The following is a 20,936-nucleotide window of genomic DNA, read 5'->3' as shown; positions in this document are numbered from 1 at the left end:
GCTGCTTATTTCTAATACTGTACAGAGAATTCCTCCCGCTATTTTTTTCCAGATGCTGAGCAGCCCACTTTATTTATTTATTTGTTTGGATTAGCTGCATTAAAATATAACAGGCTCCCAAATGCTTTTCTCCCAAATTCCCATGGGAAGGGCCTTTCTCATGAGGATGTATGGCCTCAAGTCATTTACTGGGTTTAGCTCCTGCTGCTCTGAAGAAGGATAACGTTCCTGACCTCATGGTATGTGGGGTCGGAAGGCTTAGGGTACTTTGCACTGAAGGGGGATGTATTGTAATGCGGGGCAAAGGGACAATGGGACATCCAGCTTTTCCAGTGACTGTGGCACAGCAGTACCTTAGGATATGACTGGGGAAAGCACCTGGGCAAGGAGTTTCTAAGGTTTCAGGTGGTTTTCTGCTGAACCTGGAACAAGGGAAACAAACGGATGAGTAGAAGTGACCTTTTCAAGCCTTGTCTGATGATGTCTTACTGCGTTTTGAATTTTATCAGACTCACATGAGAGCACAGAAACCTTTCAAACAAACCTAGGATGCATGCAGATTTTCATTTCAGTCTGGGGATTTTGGGGAGATTGGTTGTACAAAGCAGAAAAGTTCTGGTCTCTGGAGCTAGGAGGAGTGCATCCACTTGGATCAAGTTTCTCTTGGCGACAGAATTTACTGAAATGCTCAGTACCAAGGGAAACTCAGAGCCACTCCAAACAGTGCAAGGGCCAAGGGAGTGTTTGCTGTGCCGTGCTTGGAACTGACACATTGAGGACCAACTGGGACTGCCCAGCTGAAGGTGTCATCCCAAGAGCTGCCTGCTCTTCAGCAGGATCTCCCCAAACAAAGCTGGAGATGAACGAAAGAGGCAAGACAGGGTAGGAATGCATTCTTGTCCACAGTCCCTTAACAAAAAGTAAGCAGAGATCTGTAAACACTGTCCCAAGACCTGAGCCTCCCAACCTCAGCTCTCCTGGATGCTGTATCAATGTTTGTACATACATATATTTTAAAAAAAGTCACAGAATTGGCTCTAAACTTGGAGCTGTCTGAAAGTATCCATGCTGAAATCAGTATTGGGTCCTTGTAGTTGGCTCTTGCTCCCACACTGTGTCTAAATCTGAGCAGCTGGACTTTAAAACAGGGAAATGCAGTGAGAACAAGGCCTTTAAATCTCAGGCAAACCACGTGCAGAGGCGTCAGTCTCTTGGAAGAGCAGAGGGTGCTCACCATCCACTGAAGCCATTCACTGTCTTTAAGGGTCTTTGCTTAGGCTACCAGCTCTTCAACATCACTCTCCATAAGGCTTGTTACTGTTTTACAGCATGCTATTCTTTTCATCCCAACCCCTTCAACTGCTGTAGCATCTATTTCCATCCCCAATAAAATGGATAATCCCAATAAAATGGGAGCAACCTCACATTGGCAGAGCCTTTAGACGTCCTCCCCGTTCTCGCTGAGGGACATGGTGTGTATTTTAATGGTTGGCACTTTGCAGTTTTCATGGACCGTGTTCCCTGAAGTGCCTGCACAGCAGCACTCCTGGAGGAAACCTTTGCTCTTCACTTTGGCAGCAGTACAGCTGGACTTGTCTTTGGGAACCGCATTTTTTGTCGGCACACTTTGCACGGCAGAGAATATCTTCCATTCGCAGACCCCATCGGATTTGGAAATCTTATAGAAGGTTTCTCCTGAGCCAACGGGGATACGGACCACACCTTTGCCACTTCCCATGCTTTGGCTACTGGGATGGTTGAGGTTGAAGCTTGGGGATTGCTTCTTTGCTGCATGCTTTCTTGGGAGGCACTGCGCTCTCAGGACATTTTGGAACGCTTTCTTAAACTCTTGACTGGAGCATGGATAGATGATGGGGTTGATGCAGCTGTTTAAATATCCAAGCCAAAATGTTATTTTAAAAAGTGTGTCCGGGGGTTTGATTGTAGGAAAGAAAGAACCTAAAATGGAAAATATACAGAGTGTTAAGGCAGAAGCAGTGAGAAATTGCAGGTAACCAAAGAAACTTAAACACTGGAAAAACATAAATAAGATTCTGCTCTGTCTTGGAAAATTTATGACTCAAAGCCTAATTCCTGCAGGAAAGAGTCTTTCAGAATGTATGATGCTGTACAATTACATTGATGTTATCAGAGATCAATTCAAGGCTCAAGACATCCACTTCATTATACAAGCGTTGTATCCTCCCATTTACAGCCTGAGGCAAGAGAACTGATACCAAGTGATAAAGGAAAATTACTCCCTCTAGGACTTCTAATTCAAGATCAGTTAGCCAAATAACAATCATGTCAAGGAGGTCATCAAAAGAGGTTTCAAAGGGTAGGAAAATGACAGCAATTTGGAAGTCTGAGTAAGTGGATTACTGGGTTGACCAACTAGAAGTCTTAAAAATGATCAGATTTTGGGTGCTCATTTTCCCTTGAAGCCTTTCAGAAAATAACAATTCTTGTGGAATGCATCTGAAATTCAGAGAGATTAAGGGAAATTGAGCACTGGAGAAATGGTCTGAAATTGGAACGAATAGCAAAGTAATATCCGTTCGCAATTTTAGCTCCCAGAGACCATCCAAAGAGCAAGAACTTAGATGGGTGCTTAGCAAGAAGAGTACAGTGGGCCTTGTTATTCTATAGAAAGCAGAATAGGATCCAAAACACTAGAAATGATTTGACAGGGGTTATTCAGCAAATGAGCGACAGAGCCATTGGTTGTACATTTATTGGAACTCATCGACACAGCAGTCAACTCCAAGTGACCATGCCAAATGAAGATAAAATAGCATTACTAACAACCTCTTTAAAAGTAGACTATGGAATCATTAATGTTGGAAAAGACCTCTAAGATCATCTAGTCCAACTGTTAATGATAACATTGATAACAAAGGATTTAGTTAGATATTTACTGCTTTAAAATATTGTGAATTTTCCCCAGTGCCAAACCTTTGATTTTTTTTTTTTTGTTCATACACAATTTAGGCCCCTTACTGTTTTTATAAGCAAATTCTTAACTTGCTTATAAAATTATTTGAATAATTTGCTGATAAGATTATTAGAATAGGGTGTCAGTAAATGCTTAAGGGACACACTTAGGGTATCAAAGAGTCAACACTGCTGCTGCTTATGGAGAATTGTTTAGAAATTTGTTGCCTTTCCTGAATGACACTGGAAACCAGCCATTGTAACAGGATCCTCTAATTCTCTGATTGGTACTTCTCTTTACTTGGAAATAAAAACAATATTGCCTGAATGTGAGTGAAACAGAAAACCAAACTCCATGCGATGCGGGGGTGGGATAAGTGATAGCACTTCTAAGACCAGTCTTGCAAAACAGATCCAGAAGAGAAAGAAGAGAAAAAACATTTCCCATATGCTGTCAAGGGAAAGGCTGCTTCTTACTTACCTCCAGTGAAATGAAAAAAAAAAAAAAAGAAAAGTGATTCTATCATTCTGCTGACAGCAATTAGATTCAATTGCTTATCATGGGCACAGGGAGCAAAATAATTTCCCAGCAAATATATCACGGTATCATAGAATCACAGAATCGTGATTGACTTATTTTGGACTTCATAGTCAGGTCTCTAATAAATCACTCTTTTAGCACTGATATATGCATGTCTTCCTGCTTTTCCCCAAAAAATCAGAACTGTGTGTGTTCTGGAAGAGATGCTGTGGAGGATTTTGGTATCAACGCCTTTGTCATCCTCTATAGTTTCCTTTATTTCTGCATCAACTCCTCAGCTAGACAGGGGTTGCTCTGTTTGTTGGACCTCCACTGACTCTCGAAAAGCTTGCAAAGAAAGGAGAGCCTTCTAATTGAATCCTGAGAGTGCTGAACTTTGGTTTGAATCTCTTCTTTCCCATCTTTGCCAAACAAAGCGACAGCGAAGGCAGCAAACGCTTCCATGCGGCAAAATCCAGCGAGCAATTCTCAGGGTGTTTTTGCCCATGAGAGAACGTATCCAAACACTGGATAGACCAGGGGACACAAACAGCACAGTGTGATTAATGATGCGCTCACTCTGCTTCTGCTGAGCATGGTCTCTGCTGCGAAATGCAGAGCAGTGCCATCTTTCTTCCATCCCCAATGGAAGAAATAGGGGATAGGCAGGGAAAGAGGTGTTGGGGTGCTGGTTGCAGGTACCCCTCCCTGGGATCACTCCCCAAACACCAGACATGGGGATCCTTGCTCCCCTCCTGCTGCTGCGTGTAGCGCTTCCACTGTCACTTTCAATACTGCCATTTTCTATGACAACAATGTGAAGACAGCAGTTCCTGCTTTGCAGTTAAGAGTAAGCAGGTACATCAGCAATTTAGGATTTTTCTCAGCAAGTTAGCACCACTTGCCTTTAATAAAAACAACTAAATGAGCTTCTTGGAGAGCTTTCTGGCTGAAGTCACAGGCAGATGAAGAGTATGAAAGGATTCAAAGATTCAAAGTGCCCAAAACCTGCTCTGTTTTTCCTTGATTTCTTCATTTAGGTGCAGCACATCCATTGATCTCCCATCTTGTGCTAAGATAAAGGTGAAAGCAGCCCAGGTATAAGGAACCAGCGGTGTGAGGCTGAGTGTAAAAATGGGTAAACAATAACAATTCGTGTTTGCTGCAACTTCTGGTTCGCCTGAAATGGAATGTGAGTGCCTTGCCAAAGACCGCTAAAAATAGTGAAGTGCCAGTGTCAGAGTCCGTCTCTTGCTCATTTTTTTTCTGTTCTTTTGAGGGGGGTGGAGATGGAGATCAGCATGCTAATTTATTAATGTAGCCTTTTTTAGTACATTGGTGTAGAGATTTGTTGCCTTGGAACAACGCTCTGTCAGAAAACAGCAAATGAACTGACAGCGTGCAAACTTTGCTATGAGTGGGTCCCATCACATGTTGTCATTAACTCCTTCTTTCCAGGGGTGGATGCAACTTGGGCTTTCAGACAGCAGGTTCTCCCTGCTGGGCATTTGGTCATGCTATCCATGATGCTCACATAGGTTAAGACCAGCTCTGTTTACAGGCTTCATTGTATCTGTACATCGTCCTGTAAATGAAGCATTACTAATGCCAGTAGAAGGAAACAGAATCACAGAATCATCAACGCTGGAGAAGACCTCTGAGATCCCCAAGTCCAACCCCAACCCATCGCACTCTGCCCACTGACCAGTGCTACATCTCCACAGTTTTGGAACACCTCTAGGGGTGGTGACCCCATCACTCCCTGCACAGCCTGTGCCAATGACCACTCATTCCTAATATCCAGCATGAACCTCCTCTGGTGCAACTTAAGACCATCACCTCTCATCCTATTGCTATCACCCGGGAGGAGGGGCTGACGCCCACCATCCGCCACAATCTCATTTCAGGGTGTTGTAGAGACCAGTAAGTTCTACGCTGAGCCACCTCTTCTCCAGACTGAACCATCCCAGTTCCCTCAGCTGCTTCCCATGAGACTTGTTCTCCAGACCCTTCACAGCTCTGTTGCCCTTCTCTGGACACGCTCCAAAGAAACATCATCAGTAGAACTGATAGTCAATGGGCCCAATGTGTAACAGAGTGTCATGGTTTTGTGATTTTCGGTTATTGGTATTCCACATCATAACATCATGTAGTGGACATACCTAGTTCTCAGAAGAGAAGGACTACTACAGTCCCCACGGCACTTTGCTCCTTTGTTACCATTTTCCAGCCGGAGGGAAAAGATAGAAGCTCGCAGTATAAAAACTTGCAGATCACGAGACCTCGTCCCTTTTTCCGCCGTCTCTCGTCTTGGCAGCACCTCGCTCTCCAGCCGTCTTATCGTCGGTAGTAGAGTAAGGCCTACCTTGACTTTGGGACATTCTCTCTCTCTGTGTTGGATTTATCAGCTTAAATTGTAATTATATTCTATTATAGTGTGTTGTTTTGCATTCCGATATTTTATTTAGTAAATTAGTTTGTTTCTCCTCAGATTGTTGCCGCTGTTCTTTGCTCTCAGGGCCATCTCCCTACCCTTTTCCCCTTTCCCCTTTTCCCGGGACGTGGGCCCTTGGGTCCCCCGTCCCCTTTGTCACGGAATCGGGCCTAACGCCCGTAAACCGTTGACACAGAGCTAGAAGTAAAATCAAAGTAGAGATAACATGGACTTTCTTCTTACTCATGCCAACAACTTCTTCATCTTCCTCAGCAATATAAATCAAGTTCAGCATGTCTAAACCTTGAGTTGCTGAACTAAAGTGCAGGGTGGAGAAATCCCAAATCTTCTGTACAATGAGCTGAATCCTTCTGTACTTCACAGGGGCCATGGACATGTTGGTATTTGCTTAGTGCCTCTTGGGAAATATGGTGCCCTCTCCAGACGGCTGTGGAAAGCAGTGCTCTTCTATTGCAAACATTGATTATGTCCATAGTTCAGAAACATCCCATAACCTTTTATGCTGTCTACCTGAATACCTGGCAAAAGGGGAAAAACATTACATTATCCAGCTCCCTGGGGGGCCATCTCACCTTCCATGGAATACTAAGAGTGTGTTCTTTTTTTGTGAGTAAAATATTCAATGATGTTGTTGTCATGGTTAATATCAGTGGTAGATGGATCTGGTAGCAAGTAGGAGTAATTTTCAAACAGTGCTGCTAAGCCTGATGATAAAGAATTTTGTTCGATGTGCAGAGACATTTAAACAGGCAGTGGCTGGCAGTGCAAGCCAGACAAGATTAAAGTAGAAATAAAATATATATTTTTTTAAGAATGACTGCTATTAACCATGAGTAAAAATAACCAAGTGGAGTGGTGAGTTTTCTCTTCTTTAACGTGTACAGGCTGCCTGTGTCCTATGCAGCAGTGAGGCACTATGAGGTGACACCCCTTGGAAGGTGACATATAGGAGGATGGAGTAATGACCTCATTTGCCTTTAAAAATCCCACATGTGGAGGTCTTAGCATCTTTTCTGCAATAAAATAGTAAATAATGGCAAAACTGAATACAGTTCAGAGCCTTCATCTTCCATTAGCTCCCAATAGTTTGTGCTGGAACCAAAGGAAACTTCAGCTGATCTCTTAATACCTTTGACTTGTAGGTTGACTAATTGGTTCAGTGGGAAATATTTGTGATAAGTGGACAGTTGGACTGGATGATCTTTGAGGTCTTTTCCAACCTTGGAGATTCTAAGATTCTAAAGGATGTTTTCAGAAGATTGAGCATTATTGAGTGCCAGTAGCACAACTCAATTGCTTGCTACATGAAAATTAAATAAAATAGAATGTGCTATCAGCATCCTGAGATCCTTTGCCATGAAGTGTTTCATCACTTACCCCGAAAATGCCAGGACTGCATTCCTTTCCCTCACCATTTATTTTCCTGTTTGTCAACTTCAGGTTTCTTCAGCTCTGACAGAGAAGTTTTCCACGCACCTCCTGGTGAGTAAGTGCCAATTCAGCTCCAGAGATGTAATTTGACTGTGTCATTAGTCAGAAGTTACAGAGCTGCTTGATTATAGGTTGTTTAAGAGCCAGCACTGATGTCACACGTCATTTCACTGACGGACAGCTCAGAGGGACTTAGCAGCTCCCAGACTAAAGAAAATTCTTGTTTATGCTGTATCATTTCCATTAGCACCACAGGAATAAGATCCTATAGATTTTTGTGGCCTGTGGACCTCATTGTGTTGTTAAAATCCAGCCAAATCTTGCAGTTGTTTAGGTTCACTACTTTTTTCCTCCTTTTATAGTGTATATTTGGTGATTGAGCTAGAGCTCAGGGAAAGGCAGGCAGGGTTGTATGGGTACACACACAGAATCAGACAGAATCATAGAATATCCCCAGTTACAAGGGATCCATTATGATCATTGAATGCAGTCCCACCTGGGAGAGGACAGCAGTATCCTGCACGTTGTGAGCACAGAACCACATGCTGTTTGTTAGGATTGTGTTGTCAGGGCTCTAAGCATCCAAGGGAAGCAGGAGAAGTACATTTGTGCCTTGCACCAGTCTGAAATCCTCGCATCTCTTGCCTCTGACAACTGGGAATACGCGTCTGCAATCACAGCAAGCTGAAAACAAGGATGGCTGTGTGGCCACAGAGCTCAGGGATCTGCCCTGTTCCAGAGCAATTGCCCTGAGGACAAAGAGCATGGAGCACAGAGCATCCCCGATGTCTTCCCACAGACTGACTCAGTACCAGCAACTCCACATCTCTGCACTGCCAGTGCTGACAAATGGGCCTCATCTCGTGTTCCCAAGCTCAGTGGTAGTGGTGAACTTTTCTCCATGAGACTGGCACTCTATCCTGCACCTCGGGTCAAACACAGCCACCCCACAGAAAGTGTATTTATATATATGCATTATTGCCGACACTCAGCAGCTGCACTCTGTATGTATATGCTGTCCCAGCACGTCTCACTCGTATGGAAATTATCTTCCGTGGGAACAAAAATGGGATCAAAGAACACTTCAACTGGAGGAAATGCTTCTGTTATTTTTTATGATCGTATTAGCGTAGCAAACGCAGAACAGTGGTTAAGTATTTGAGAGAGATGTGAGGAAGGGTAAGAGCCTGCATCTGTCAAGTCTTGCACATTTCCACCTGTGCTTGTCCCAGGATCTGGATTACTGTAGCTGATTCAGGGGGAAAATGAGAAAGGCTTTGTGCTTGGATCTCTCTGAACTGCAATAAAGAGCCATAGGAAGAGGAGCAAGGATCTGAATTCAGATCTCTGGGTCGTTCTGTAGGGTGTGGGTATCTCCAAAGGAGACAGGTAGGACAGACAGACAGACAGCAGGAGTGGGTCAGCCTGGGAATGGTGCTCTAATTATTCTGATTTTTTCAGACCTAATTTATGCTCTGTTCCATGTTGTACCCACTTAGGATGGATGATATATATTTCTGGCAAAGAGCAAATGTCTCACCAAGAAACTATTTCCGGATTCACTGTGTGCAGATGTAGATTTAGAAAGTAGATTTAAAAAAAAAAACAAAACATGGGAAGGTAAACAGAGGTTTTCTTACACATGTAAGCCCAAATGACAACATTATTTTACAAATTGTTTTAATTGTCAGTGAAATTCCAGCTCCCTTGCTGTGGAGTGATTTAGGATCTCACTGCTAATGCTGTTATGATACTGGATATTCTTCCCAAAGCCCCAGTTCCTGGAAGCATGCACTTGCAATAAAACCTTAGCTTTTGTTTGAAAAATAAAAAGTAAAAACAATGGCATGGTTCAGAGGACAGTTTGAAAAGATGAGTGGGTTTTTGGTCGTGATTTGGAATCCCTGGGGTTTGCAACACTGGAATTATGCTCTGTAGCAAAAGCTGACTGTCCAGCCCTTATGCATCCAAATCAAAGGCAAACCCTGAAATCTGCTGGGTGGGATGGGAGAATTATTCATCACCTTTCAATCACTAACGAATTCTGAATAGCACCATGATGTCTGAGAGGAGAGGGAGTGAAAATGACATTCGTGGTTCATTTGCTCCAGGGGCCTGCAGGTGGTGACTGCACAAAGGAAGAACATTTTGAAGACAAGGACAAGCCTTCTTCTTGACAGGTAGCTCATGCAGGAAAGCTGTAGATATGAATCATAACACATAGCAGAACTCGCTCCGCATCCTCTTGCTGCTTGGCATTTCAATGGCTATTAATGTTAGCAATTCCTTCTCCAGCTTTGCTGCATTATGAGTCAGTGGGACACATTTCAGGACATGGTGACAGCAGAGAAATGTTGGCCATGGGGATGTCAATGGGATTTTTGCCATTGGCTGCAGCATAGCTGTTACCTGCTTACACCAACAAGGCCTTTGCAGACTGTATTTACAAAAACACCCCTTGTGATCAGTCAAAACATACATGCCAAATATTTTGACTCGTCATTTAATGGCTTATTTTCTCCCCATTCAGTGTCTTAAGACATGCACACAGTCCCATGATCCATGACTCAAAGAGTGCCAAACGCTCTTTTTCCTTCCGACCCCTCACTCCATAGCTTAGGCTCTACTCAGGATTTCTTTCCCCCTTAATTTCTTTTTGTGGCTGAGGGAACACACTGAAATGCTAACGTGGGGAATCTAGCTCTGAATATCCTCCACATGGCTGGAATTCAGCAAGTTCTGATATGAAAACTATTTAGGGCAAGGCTGTCCCAGCTTTTATTCATTTTATTTTAGGCGTTATCAGCTGAACAAAGATAAGAAGGGGGATTCCCATCCTTGCCTCTCAGAACAGTGGATGACCCAGCCATGATGGCACTGAGGAGTGCTCAGGCTGAAGGGACAGGAGGATCTCCTTCTGTTTACTATTATGAGACTATCCGGCCAATTCTACAGGAGAAAAGAGATGGTTCAATGAAAGGAGTTTTATTTATTTTTGTACAGAGAAATGCCAGGATAATGCAGTTTCCATTCTTTTCAACCTGGAGGAGCAGTGCAATTTACACAGTTCTCCTCCCCAGGAAAGCTTTTGCTTGCTCTGCCTTATTTTCCCCACCAGTAAATGGGCATACTCACCTGACATGTACACATTTTGGCACTGCCTTTATAGAATTAGAAAATACTTCTGCATCATCAGTCAAAATGGCTTTGATTCTACAGGAAATTAGTGACTTTCTGTTTGGCACCTGCCATTAACCTGTTAATGACAAATCCCATCTCACTTCTGAATCTCACACAGTACTAGTTCCCATTTGTACTGTTGGTCAAGTGGTTAGAAATGGATGAATCACAAGCAATTTTCCTTTTTTTTTTTGTCCCCAAAAGACCCTAAAAATCATGTTTAAACTGCTGTCTCTCAAGTTGGATTCTATTATTCTGAAAGTCATTCCCAATTTTTGCTTATTAAAGCACCACTGTCTGAAAGGAGTCAGTAGGAAGGGAACAGTGAGTTGCAGGGTGTGAATATCAAGACAGGAGCAGGTAGCTGATTTCCTCCTACAATAGAACACGGACAGAGCAGGCACCCACTTCATATCTCTAAGCCAACCCTGTCATGAGAAGGAACATGGCCCGAAGCCCAGTAGCTTTGCCAACGAGTGGGCAGGATGGAGGATGGCTCAGCCAGAAGCAGTGGGAGTTGATCAAAATGTGTTGTGACAGGAGAACATAATGAATGGAACCTTAGATGGTCCTGAAAAGAGCAAGAGCCATCAAGCTACACCTGATATGTTTTTTTTTTTTACTGGTAATACAAACCAGGCAGGTCCTCGAAGCACGGCCTTTGGGAAGTACTGTGCCCTAACAGACAAGTGGGAAGCTTTGCATGTCCCAACCTTACAGCATAGGGGGCAGCTCAATCACGCCTTTCCCAGTGTGATCAAGGTAGATGAATTTCTATTCGTGACAGCACATGGACAACTGGAAGCCTCTCTATCAAGCCTGGCCACCTTTGGCTTCCAGAACTAATTTGCAGCTGAGTTGACTGGGTATGAACTCATGCCACTGGAGCCCAAAAAATGTGCTACAACTAAAGAAATCACCTTCTTAATGCATCAGAAACAGGCTGTTATCCCAGCACTGCAGAGAGCCACAGCCCTGAGAGCCCCATCTTTGACTTCTACCCACACACCCATTGCCTTGGAGCTGCTTATAAGGTCTGGCTCTTCTCTTCCCTCTTGGCTCTGGGCTCTCTCTTCTGTTGCTTTATGTTTTGCTGGTGGCTGCTGGACCATTAGCTGGCCCTGCCCTTGATGTCACCTCTGCCTGTTTTGCTCAGGTAGGGGGAGTGTGTGTTTTTAGAAACTGCCTGCACTGGTGCCACCCTCTGCTCCTGGGTTGTTCTCCCCTGCCCTTGCTGCTCCTCAGATTCCTAACTCCTCCAGAAAGCTGTTCTCAAGTTCCACTTCAGGTGGCCTATGGTAGTTGGTTACTCAGAGATCCTAGTCGCTCAATGTTAATTGTTTCCAGTCTAAAAAGTAACATTGCTTCCCTTAAGGCACTGCTTTTTCATGGAATCATGGAATCATTGAGTTTGGAAAAGACCTCCAGGATCTCCAAGCCCAACCCCAACCCAGCCCCACCACACCCACTGACCATGTCCCTCAGTGCCACATCTCCATGGTTCTTGAACACTTCCAGGGGTGGTGACTCCTCCACCTCCCTGGACAGCCCGTGCCAATGAACACTTTCTGAGAAGAAGTTTTCCTAGTATCCAACCTGAACCTCCCTTAATCTTGGTCTTAAAGAGCTCTGGTAAAATGTCATGCAACTGTAACAAGCTGCAGGATTTCATTTTATAACTGAGATAAAACCAAAATGTTTTGTGATAAGAAGGTCTCGACTAATGCAGGAAAGCTAAAAGCTCCTCCCAGATGCTTGAATTGAATGTATTATGGTTTGAGAAAGGAGCCGAGCACAGACCTACCTATGGTCTGATTTTTGGGTGGTCCTGTGTCGAGTCAGGAGTTGGACTCAGTGATCCTTATGGGTCTCTTCCAACTGGGGATGTACTCTGATTCTATGATTCAACCAAAGCATGGACAGTACTAAAAAGCTTTCAAAGCTGTTCTCACCATGCAGGTTACAAGCAGGGCTGTTAACCAGGGAAGCTCAAGTGCTATGGGTTTCCACTGAAGTGGCTGCCACCAGTTGGGAATAAGGTGTTTAAGTGTTGCTAATGAGAAATAATGGTCAAAGTAAGAAAAAGAGGCAAGTGATGTGGGAGATGTGTGAGACCAACAGCTGTGCACTGGGAATTATCCTTTCTTGAAAGTGTGAATAACTGGCTGCCTGGATGGCAGGACGCTCTTACAGCTGCCCTGGAGCAAGCAAAATAAGAGGTAGACAGTGAGAGTATCTTGATATCCTAAGCAGGAAATTAATCTTCAACTTATCCTTCCGTTGAATATATCCCTTCTATAATAATAGAAATGCTTGATGCCTAAAATAAGGAAAATTTGGTAGATACACCCAAAAAATCTGCTTGGGAAGCAATTGCAGAGAGATGTAGATGTATGTGAACTTCAGTCTCCTGAGTTTTAAAACCTAATATGAGAGCTGAAGCATTGGGCACAATTCCACCTAGGCAATGATATTTCTAGGAAGTATCTGTGTAAAGTTCATTCATCAGTGGTTTACAGCTCTTTTGTTGCAGGGGGAGAGCGATAAGAATTCAAAGGGAGATTTTCAGACCAAAGAATGCTGCATGGGATCAGATTTGCACTGCTGTGGGGCAGAGAGGACTTGGGCTCAGTAAGAGAAGGTATCATTCATAGGGGCTACTGGTCACAGACAAAGGACCTCACCATTCTTGCTGGTTCTCGGACTAAACTCTTATTTAGGCTTAAATGCATTGGAGAATTGCTACATATTAACCTGCATTTCAGTCAATCTAAACCATGATGGAAAAGAACCCCACATTGTGCTAAGAAAGTGATTTGTCTAGAGAGGAGCTGAGACTCAGTTAGGGGTATACGAGGATTGCAATTTGACTTAGAACTTTTCCAGGTCTAGTTTTGGAGAACACAAGGGGAACATAAGGACTGCAGTTTGAGTTAGAACTTTTCTTGGTAAGTTTTGTTAAATGATCTGTGAGGACAGGTTGAGTTCTTAGGAAGCTGCAACAGGAAAACTTTGTGACTAGGAGTAGGTCCACTGGTCAGATGCAAGGAGGGAGAGAAAGCACACAAAGAACTGAAAACCTGTCGTCTTCCATGGAAATGGGCTGTTGTGACAGCCTTTCAAATTACAGACATTTTGTGAAAGCTGAGTTTGCATGCCAGTGCCCTAACCTCATTTATTTCCATGCAACAAGATCATTGTTTGCTGGCTTGTTCCACAGCTGTCGAAGCCAAGTGAGGAGGTGTACGGAACATAACGCTCATTCCCATGGAGTGATCCAAAAAGGTAAGACATTACTCACATAGATTGCAACCAGCAGTTTTACACACTGATTTCAATTAAGATACTGTCATGTGGCAGGGATACTCAAATTATTTCTCCATTTATTTTCAGCAGTATCTGCTGATCTGGATTTCACGCCTTTATCCCACTCTTGATCTCCTTTTATTAGTCTTGCCTTCCCCTTACCTACACCCCAAACATTTCCAGCCCTGCTCATTATGTACTTCAGTGAGCCAGGTGCTTCTAGCTGCACCTTGGTTCCCAGCTGGCAGAGCTAATGATAAGAAATGAGGGGATCTTGATGATGCTGGCTGGGATGGAGCAGTCTGCTTCAGGATGCTTTCTTGTTTACTTTGCAGACTTTTGCACCCCATGTCAGTTTAATAGCTCCTTGTCTCTATCAAATCAACAGGTCGTTTTGAAAGACTTTAAAAACAACATAGCAACTCCACAAAGACAGGGAAGCTAATAACCTCAAGAAAGTTTGCTTTATAAGGGATCAAAGAAAGATGCAAAGCCGGTCTTTAATCAAGCAAATTTCCTAATCCAAAGCAAATTAACAACAGCACCATGTGTACAGCCGCACAGCAGATGAAAAGTAGTGTGTTTGATGTGTTCTCGCAAACCCTTTTTGGGTATGTTTCAGGCATCTTGGCAACCAGCATTCCAACGTGCTGACACCCTGGGCAGCAGAGCCAGCCTTTCCAGGGCTCCCCTTATGCAACTCCTACAGCTCACACTCCAACTCCTACTCCAGCACCTCCACCAACGAGAGTGACTCCGTACCTTTTGTTTTTTCTGAGTGTTGACATTATTGATGGTTTTTTTGGGAAACAACCAGGTGTTCTGGGTTAATCCAGGAGAGGTTAATTGAAAAAGAACCCAACACCTTTTGTAAGGTTTAAGAAAAGAAAATAATCTCCCAAACCTTTTAGTGCTTAGGTAAGCATCATTTTTTCTTTTCATTGTATTCAGTGTAGCACTACTAGCTAAAGCTTCCATGCAGTGCAGTCTCACTTTATTTTTCCTATGCAGCCTAAGAGCCTAAGCCTTTTCTGTAAGAAAAGCTGCTGAAATTGAACAAGGCAGATGGAAGGCTTCTTGTTTCCAAAGCCAGCTTTTAGTACAGCTCTCACTTTGCAAACTCTATGCCATGTGCCACGCTCAGATACTGTCATAACATTAGCATTCTGGTTCTAAATCCTGAAACCACATCAAAGGTGACTGAGCAAAGTCTAATTAAAGTTCTGATTACTTTATATTTCAGTGATAACAAAGCAGAACACATCCCTCCCCTTTAGAACTAGGGCTGGTGAAGAAATATTTGCATTCAGCATGGTGGGTGAGACGGCAGCCGGTGTTTGGCCAGTGGGCTCAGTGGGTTTCCACGTAGGATGCAAACCAGAGAAGTGTAAAATTAGTTTGGAGGATCCTCACGGCTGTGCTGTGGCTGGACGGGTGATAAATTAAAAATATGTTCATTTGGAATACGGTGTTTCATAGCATGAAACCTGCTATTAGGGAGCTGATTATTTCTCATAGCGGGGAATTAATGGGTTCTGAGCGCTTATAGAGATTTGTCCCAAAACAGTAAACTGCTGCTTAGACCATGAATACTTTTATGTGTTGACTTTTTATGAATTTATATCACCTGAAGAACTGGCCGCAAACTTGAATACAAACACATACACCTAAAATACCATCCCTATAGCATAACTGGCCGGGAATAAGTCCTTGCTCTGAAAGGGCATTTTCTATATGGAAAACGGCTATCAAAATCAGCTTCATTCTTTTCAGCATTTTAGCTTCCCTTTGAACCAGACCTGCTTTTGACACTTCCATTTTTCACGTTCAGTTTTGATGCATGCTTTGATTTTTGACAGCTTTCCAACAGGAAACAATTCCCTCAGCGCTTTTCTGATCAGCTCTATTGAACACAGGCAAAAACAGGGCCCTCTCTCGGGGGAAGGCGCTGTAGAAGAGGTTTATGCATTACTTACCAAGAGGCATGACCACAAAAAACGGAAGCCAGCACAGAACAAAGCATCCCACAACTATTCCCAGGGTCTTGGCTGCTTTCTTTTCCCTGGAGAACTTGAGGAGACGCACCGAGAAATGATGCTTGCTCTTAGGGTTGGCCGCGGCCCCGCTCGTTTCGGGAGCGTTTTTGCGGTGGATCCGTAGGGTCACTGCTTCGGAACGAGATTTCTCTGTCTTCAGCCCTGAGCGCAACCCTTTGCTTTCCCTTTTGGCCACGACGTACACTCGGCAATACATGACCAAGATGATGGTCAGGGGGAGGTAGAAGGAGCCCAGAGCGGAGAAGAGCACGTAGCCGGGCTCTTCGGTGATTTGGCAGATGGTCTCGTCTTCAGGTGCTGGTTCCTTCCAGCCAAAAAGAGGTCCGATGGAGATGACCAGAGACAGGGCCCACACGCACAGCAGAGCTAGGAGGCCTCTCTTCTCCGTCACTATGCTGGGGTATCGCAGCGGGTAGCTCACCCCGATGTATCTGTCTATCGAGATGATGCAGAGGCTCATAATGGAAGCAGTGCAGCAAAGGACATCAACAGCTGCCCAGATGTTGCAGAAGATCCTCCCAAAGGCCCAGTAGCCCAAAATCTCCATAGTAGCTGAGAAGGGCAGGACTGTGGATGTCAAGAGGAGGTCGGCTACAGCCAGGTTAATTATATAGTAGTGGGTAACACTCTGAAGATGCCTGTGGCAGGCTACAGAGAGGATAACCAGAATGTTACCCAAAACCCCAAAAATGATCAGCCCCCCTAGAATAACACCCAGCAAAATGGCCTTGGAAATGTTCACGGGCCCCACGGAGTGGGTGCAGTTGGAACAGTCGGATGAGTTTCCAGAGAGGAAAACCATGGTGAGTGACTGGCAACGTTCATGCAAGGCTGCTGTACTTCACACCCTTTTCAGGTAGAAAAAGTGATGGGATCAGTCCCCAGAACGTCCTACAGGCAACATGGCCTGGCTTTGCTGGATGGAAGACTTCTAAAGAAAGTTTCAGAAGTGCAGCACCAGGAGCAATGAGAAGGATTCAAAAACATAGTAGAAAGCCTACTTTTCTCCCCAAATATTTACCATTCTAGCACAGCTAATAGCCACCATTTCCAAATGAGATGTAACCTCTTTTGCATTGTTCCTGGGGTGCAGAAGTGAGACTACATAGAACTGAGGCTGCTTTTCCCGCTTTCCAGAATAATGTGATGAGAAATCTTGCAATCACAGGTGCAAGTCATTTCTGTCTCCTTGGGAGGAGTGAATATTTAAGTAACAAAAATATTCCATAGGGTCTCAAATCCAGGTTTCTCCAAAGAGGAAGTCACTCATGCTTTTAATTACCTTCTGCTAGCCTTGATTCTGTTTTACAAAAGGGTTTGGCTGAAGCCTGGCCAGGTGGAGGCTGCTGCAATGTCACTTGAGATGTGTGCCACCACTGCTCTGTGGGGTCTGAAGGGTCGATCTGAGCCTCTGCATGTGGAGCAGCTGGCAGCGTTAGCTCCCAGAAGTTGGTTTTCATCTGCTTCTGGCTTGCTCTGAAGGAAAGTGAAGTTTGCTGCGCTGGTGATGCAGGCTGCTGTGCTCCTTTCAGATGATCACCCCCTGGAAGAGACAAAGGCACAATGCGATTCCCAGAAGCAGCGTTTGCTCACTGCTATGGTTCCCATATAAGAATAGAGTGGGGAGCTATTTTAGGGAGCCTCCCTCATGCTGGCTCCAGCTGGTGAAACCAACCTTTTTCGGCCCGGCATTGTTTAACAGCTACGAGACCAACGTGAACTTTGTTGCCTGGATTTTTCCCACTGCGTTCTCAGCAGCACTCAGCTCCCCTTTACGGACAGCAATCCATCCCAGCCATCAGCTCACCTGAAGTGAGCAGCTCTGGGAGAGAGAAGCCAGCAGGACACAATTTGGGGCTGCAAACTGTGAGGCAGATTTGTAAGTCCAGAATTTAATTTGAGATTTCTTTATTAAGTGACTCCGTTTACACATTGGACTATTCGTTAGCCCAGCTAACAGCCCGTTTTGGAAATCTATAGGGAAAAGCAATTTCTGCCAAGCAGAAGATGTTGTGAGGAACAAGTTTCCTACTGAGAGAGACAATGTTTTGTGTATCTGGAAGCCAAGCTCAGCCTCAGCTGACTAAATATGGAGAAAAGGTACATCAGATGGGGAAGTGAGGATAAACTGAGACACAGGAGTACAAAGGGAAACTGCATATGTCAGCTGAAAGTCGTTCCCAACACCTACATGTAGGAACAAAGTTCCCATCCAAAATATTGATGGGACATCTGAAAAACCACCACTAATAATGCTCCGGTTAAATCGAAGGTAAGACTGAGTGTTGTAGCATAGGTCTTTGGATGAGTCCCTCTCATCGCGCCTCCTGGAAACGCTGAGCAGCAACAAATGCCACATAGCTCAGTCTTAAAACCACATTTTCCTTCAGGCAAAGTGATCTGGAACAACTCTTACCCCCAACCTCCAGAATGCCCCTTTTGTAACAGGGAGAATGGGGGAGGGAAGTGGAAAGGTATCCCACTGTGGGAATTTGCCCTCCCTGCAGTGAAACAAAATTCAGTCTTTGTATTTTCTTTTCCCCAAGAGGGAATGAGTTGAAGGATAATTCCAAGAAAGGAAATCATAGCATGAAATAATGGCTTAGGTTGGAGGGAACCTTAAGATCATCAAGTTCCAACCCCGCAATGACAGACTTTAATAAGCACATCAATGAAAATAGGCTGTGGCACTGAGCACCTGTAATCACCATAACTGCGGTCATTATAGCGGTGCTGGTGGACAAGGAAATTAAGCAATCATCAAACTTGATTTTTAAGCACCCGAAACAAAACTTCAAGGTAAGTCAAAGCGATGCAGCAAAAATGACAGATGGATACTCATGCTCCAAAGCAACCAGGTGATATTCTGCCTGTGGGGAGAGAAGATGCAGAGGAAGAGCACACCCTCGCCCCTTGTGCCCCCCAGCCCACACTCACCTCAGTCTGTAGCAGGCAGCACAGCTCTGAGCATCTGGAAGGGGATGGGCAGCCCCATAGCACAGCAGCCTCCTCTCTTCATGCAGAGGTGGGACTCTCTGCCTGCACACCCCCTGCTCCTCTCCTTCCCCACCAGCATTGCGATGACTCACACTGGTTCCCAGTATCCCAGTGCCCGGGGGGGGCTCAGCTCCAGCATCCCTAGGAGCACAGCACCACTCACAGCGTTCAGCTCCACGCTGCCAAGGAGCAGCAGGAACTTTGCTGCTCTGCTGCTGGAGCAGGCAGTATCCTTGCGTTACCGTAATTCCTTGCCGTTCCCGTATTGCTCAGAAAGAAAGAGCACTAATCTGATGCCAAGTGGTGTGTTCAATGTTTTTTTTTTTTCCCCTAAGCAAACTACCAGTTCCTGCAGAGATCAGAGTGTGTAAGCCAGCTAGCAAGCTGCTGTTTGCAGGCTGGAGAGCAATTCTCGTGGTACAGGCTAACAAGTAATTTTTGTGGTGATGTGAACGGAGAACTGCCTACCAGACAAATGGAGCATGAAGGAAAGAACATGAGCAGCATGGTTATTGCTCCCTGTTATCTACACACTGCGATGGAGCACTGGGTGAGCCTGGTGAGCCTGGCACTGGGAGCTTTCCTTCTTGGGCAGGGAAATCCTGGATGTGTGCACTGCAAATCCCTGCTGCTTCCTCCTGCTTGTCTTCAAGGAGTCAGAGAGCCCCTGGGTAATTTGAAATAGGAACATGATACCTAGATTTAAGGGGATGTTTGGGGAAGCAAAGCATGAGGTCACTTGAACAGAATGTGCTTTGGTGGTGAGGTTCATTTTCATATGGTTCTCTTTCAAATGCATTTTTTTAAGAATTGCCCTGAGTCACTGATGATGAACAGATGAATATTCAACTGGTGTCCTGAAGGGAAAGCAGGGGAGCAGAGGATTTTATGGCCAGGAGACAGCAATCCCACAGCCCCAGGGGAGCAGATGGGCCATGTGCCCATTTCTCCATGACAGGCTCTCCACCTCCTCAGCCTGGGCAGGAAGGTCCCTCGAGAGAGAGGCCTGGATTCATGTGTTTCCTGAACTGAGGCAAATCCTAAAGTGATGCTCAAATTCCCCCATGAGAGCTGGGGCTGTTGGTAAGTGATCACTATTCCAGCAGCTTTGGGCTCAGCTTTCTTCTTGGGCAGCCATTGCTGCTGGAGGGAAAAATGTAAAAGCAGCTGACATGAGTGTATGATTGGTGTTGATGAGTTTGGAAAAGTGTGGTCATCCTTATCTTGTGACAGTTTCGGCCACTACATCATTTGTAGTTTCCACCTGAGAGCAAAAGTTCTCATGAGTGGAAATAAGGAGGGGGATGAGGGGAGGAAGAGGTTTGAGAATTCCAATTTCCAGAGCCTTGCAGACTGTAAAAAGAAGAGATGTGTAAATGCTCCCTTTACAGTCCTCCTGGCACTTGCCCCCATTCCTCTCCAAATTTGCTTTAAAGGATGCTCAGAGGCCCTGATCTGACACAGACAGTACTGTCACCCTACGTCATGGTCCTCATTTCCCTGAGTAACAAAGGACATTAAGAGTCTGAAGTATATATGAATAAAGGAAAGCCTGAATTACTAAAGACCCTAAAAGACTGTTTTAGATGCCTGCCTGTGGATGAGGCATTGAGTGAAATAGTGCCCTATTTCACTCAATGAGTGAAACGGAGCCCCAGTCGCCCAGGAGGTGGAAGAGGTGGACCTTTCCCAAGGTCTTCCTTCTACTGGTCCATATGACCTCTTCTTAGTGGCAGCTGGTTCCAAGATTTTAAATGGACAATGGGAATAAATTTACATTCACAGTTCCAGTTATTAGCCCTGCATTATGGCGTACCAGCTCCCTATGAGTAATACCCTTGTTGAAGGACGTCCTTCTGGAATGGAGCAAAGCAGAAGGAAGTGCCAGACAGCAGTTCGTTCCCGAAAATCCTCGGAGAAGAATGAATGCATTGCAGTGAGGAACTCATACATCCAGAGACCACAAATAGTCCAAGGTCAGAAGGTTCACCAAACAAAGGATGGTCCATGTTTGCCATCAGATGAAGATGGATGGCACAGGATGACCCAGCGCAGC

At 44.7% G+C, this 20,936-nt stretch overlaps 1 protein-coding gene across 1 annotated transcript; it reads right to left on the bottom strand.

Moving 5' to 3' along the window:
- ADRA1A (adrenoceptor alpha 1A) lies at nucleotides 1,439-17,175 on the bottom strand. Its single transcript, XM_021375050.1, has 2 exons — nucleotides 15,803-17,175; nucleotides 1,439-1,959 (listed from the first exon to the last, which is right to left on the bottom strand). The coding sequence occupies exons 1-2, from the start codon at nucleotides 16,683-16,685 to the stop codon at nucleotides 1,439-1,441; spliced, it is 1,404 nt and encodes a 467-aa protein (XP_021230725.1). The 5' UTR covers nucleotides 16,686-17,175.

This window comes from Numida meleagris, chromosome 21, assembly GCF_002078875.1.
Source record: "Numida meleagris isolate 19003 breed g44 Domestic line chromosome 21, NumMel1.0, whole genome shotgun sequence".
Taxonomy (NCBI): domain Eukaryota; kingdom Metazoa; phylum Chordata; class Aves; order Galliformes; family Numididae; genus Numida; species Numida meleagris.
The sequence above is the reverse complement of the archived record's forward strand: the minus strand, read 5'-3'. Positions and strand labels throughout refer to the sequence as shown.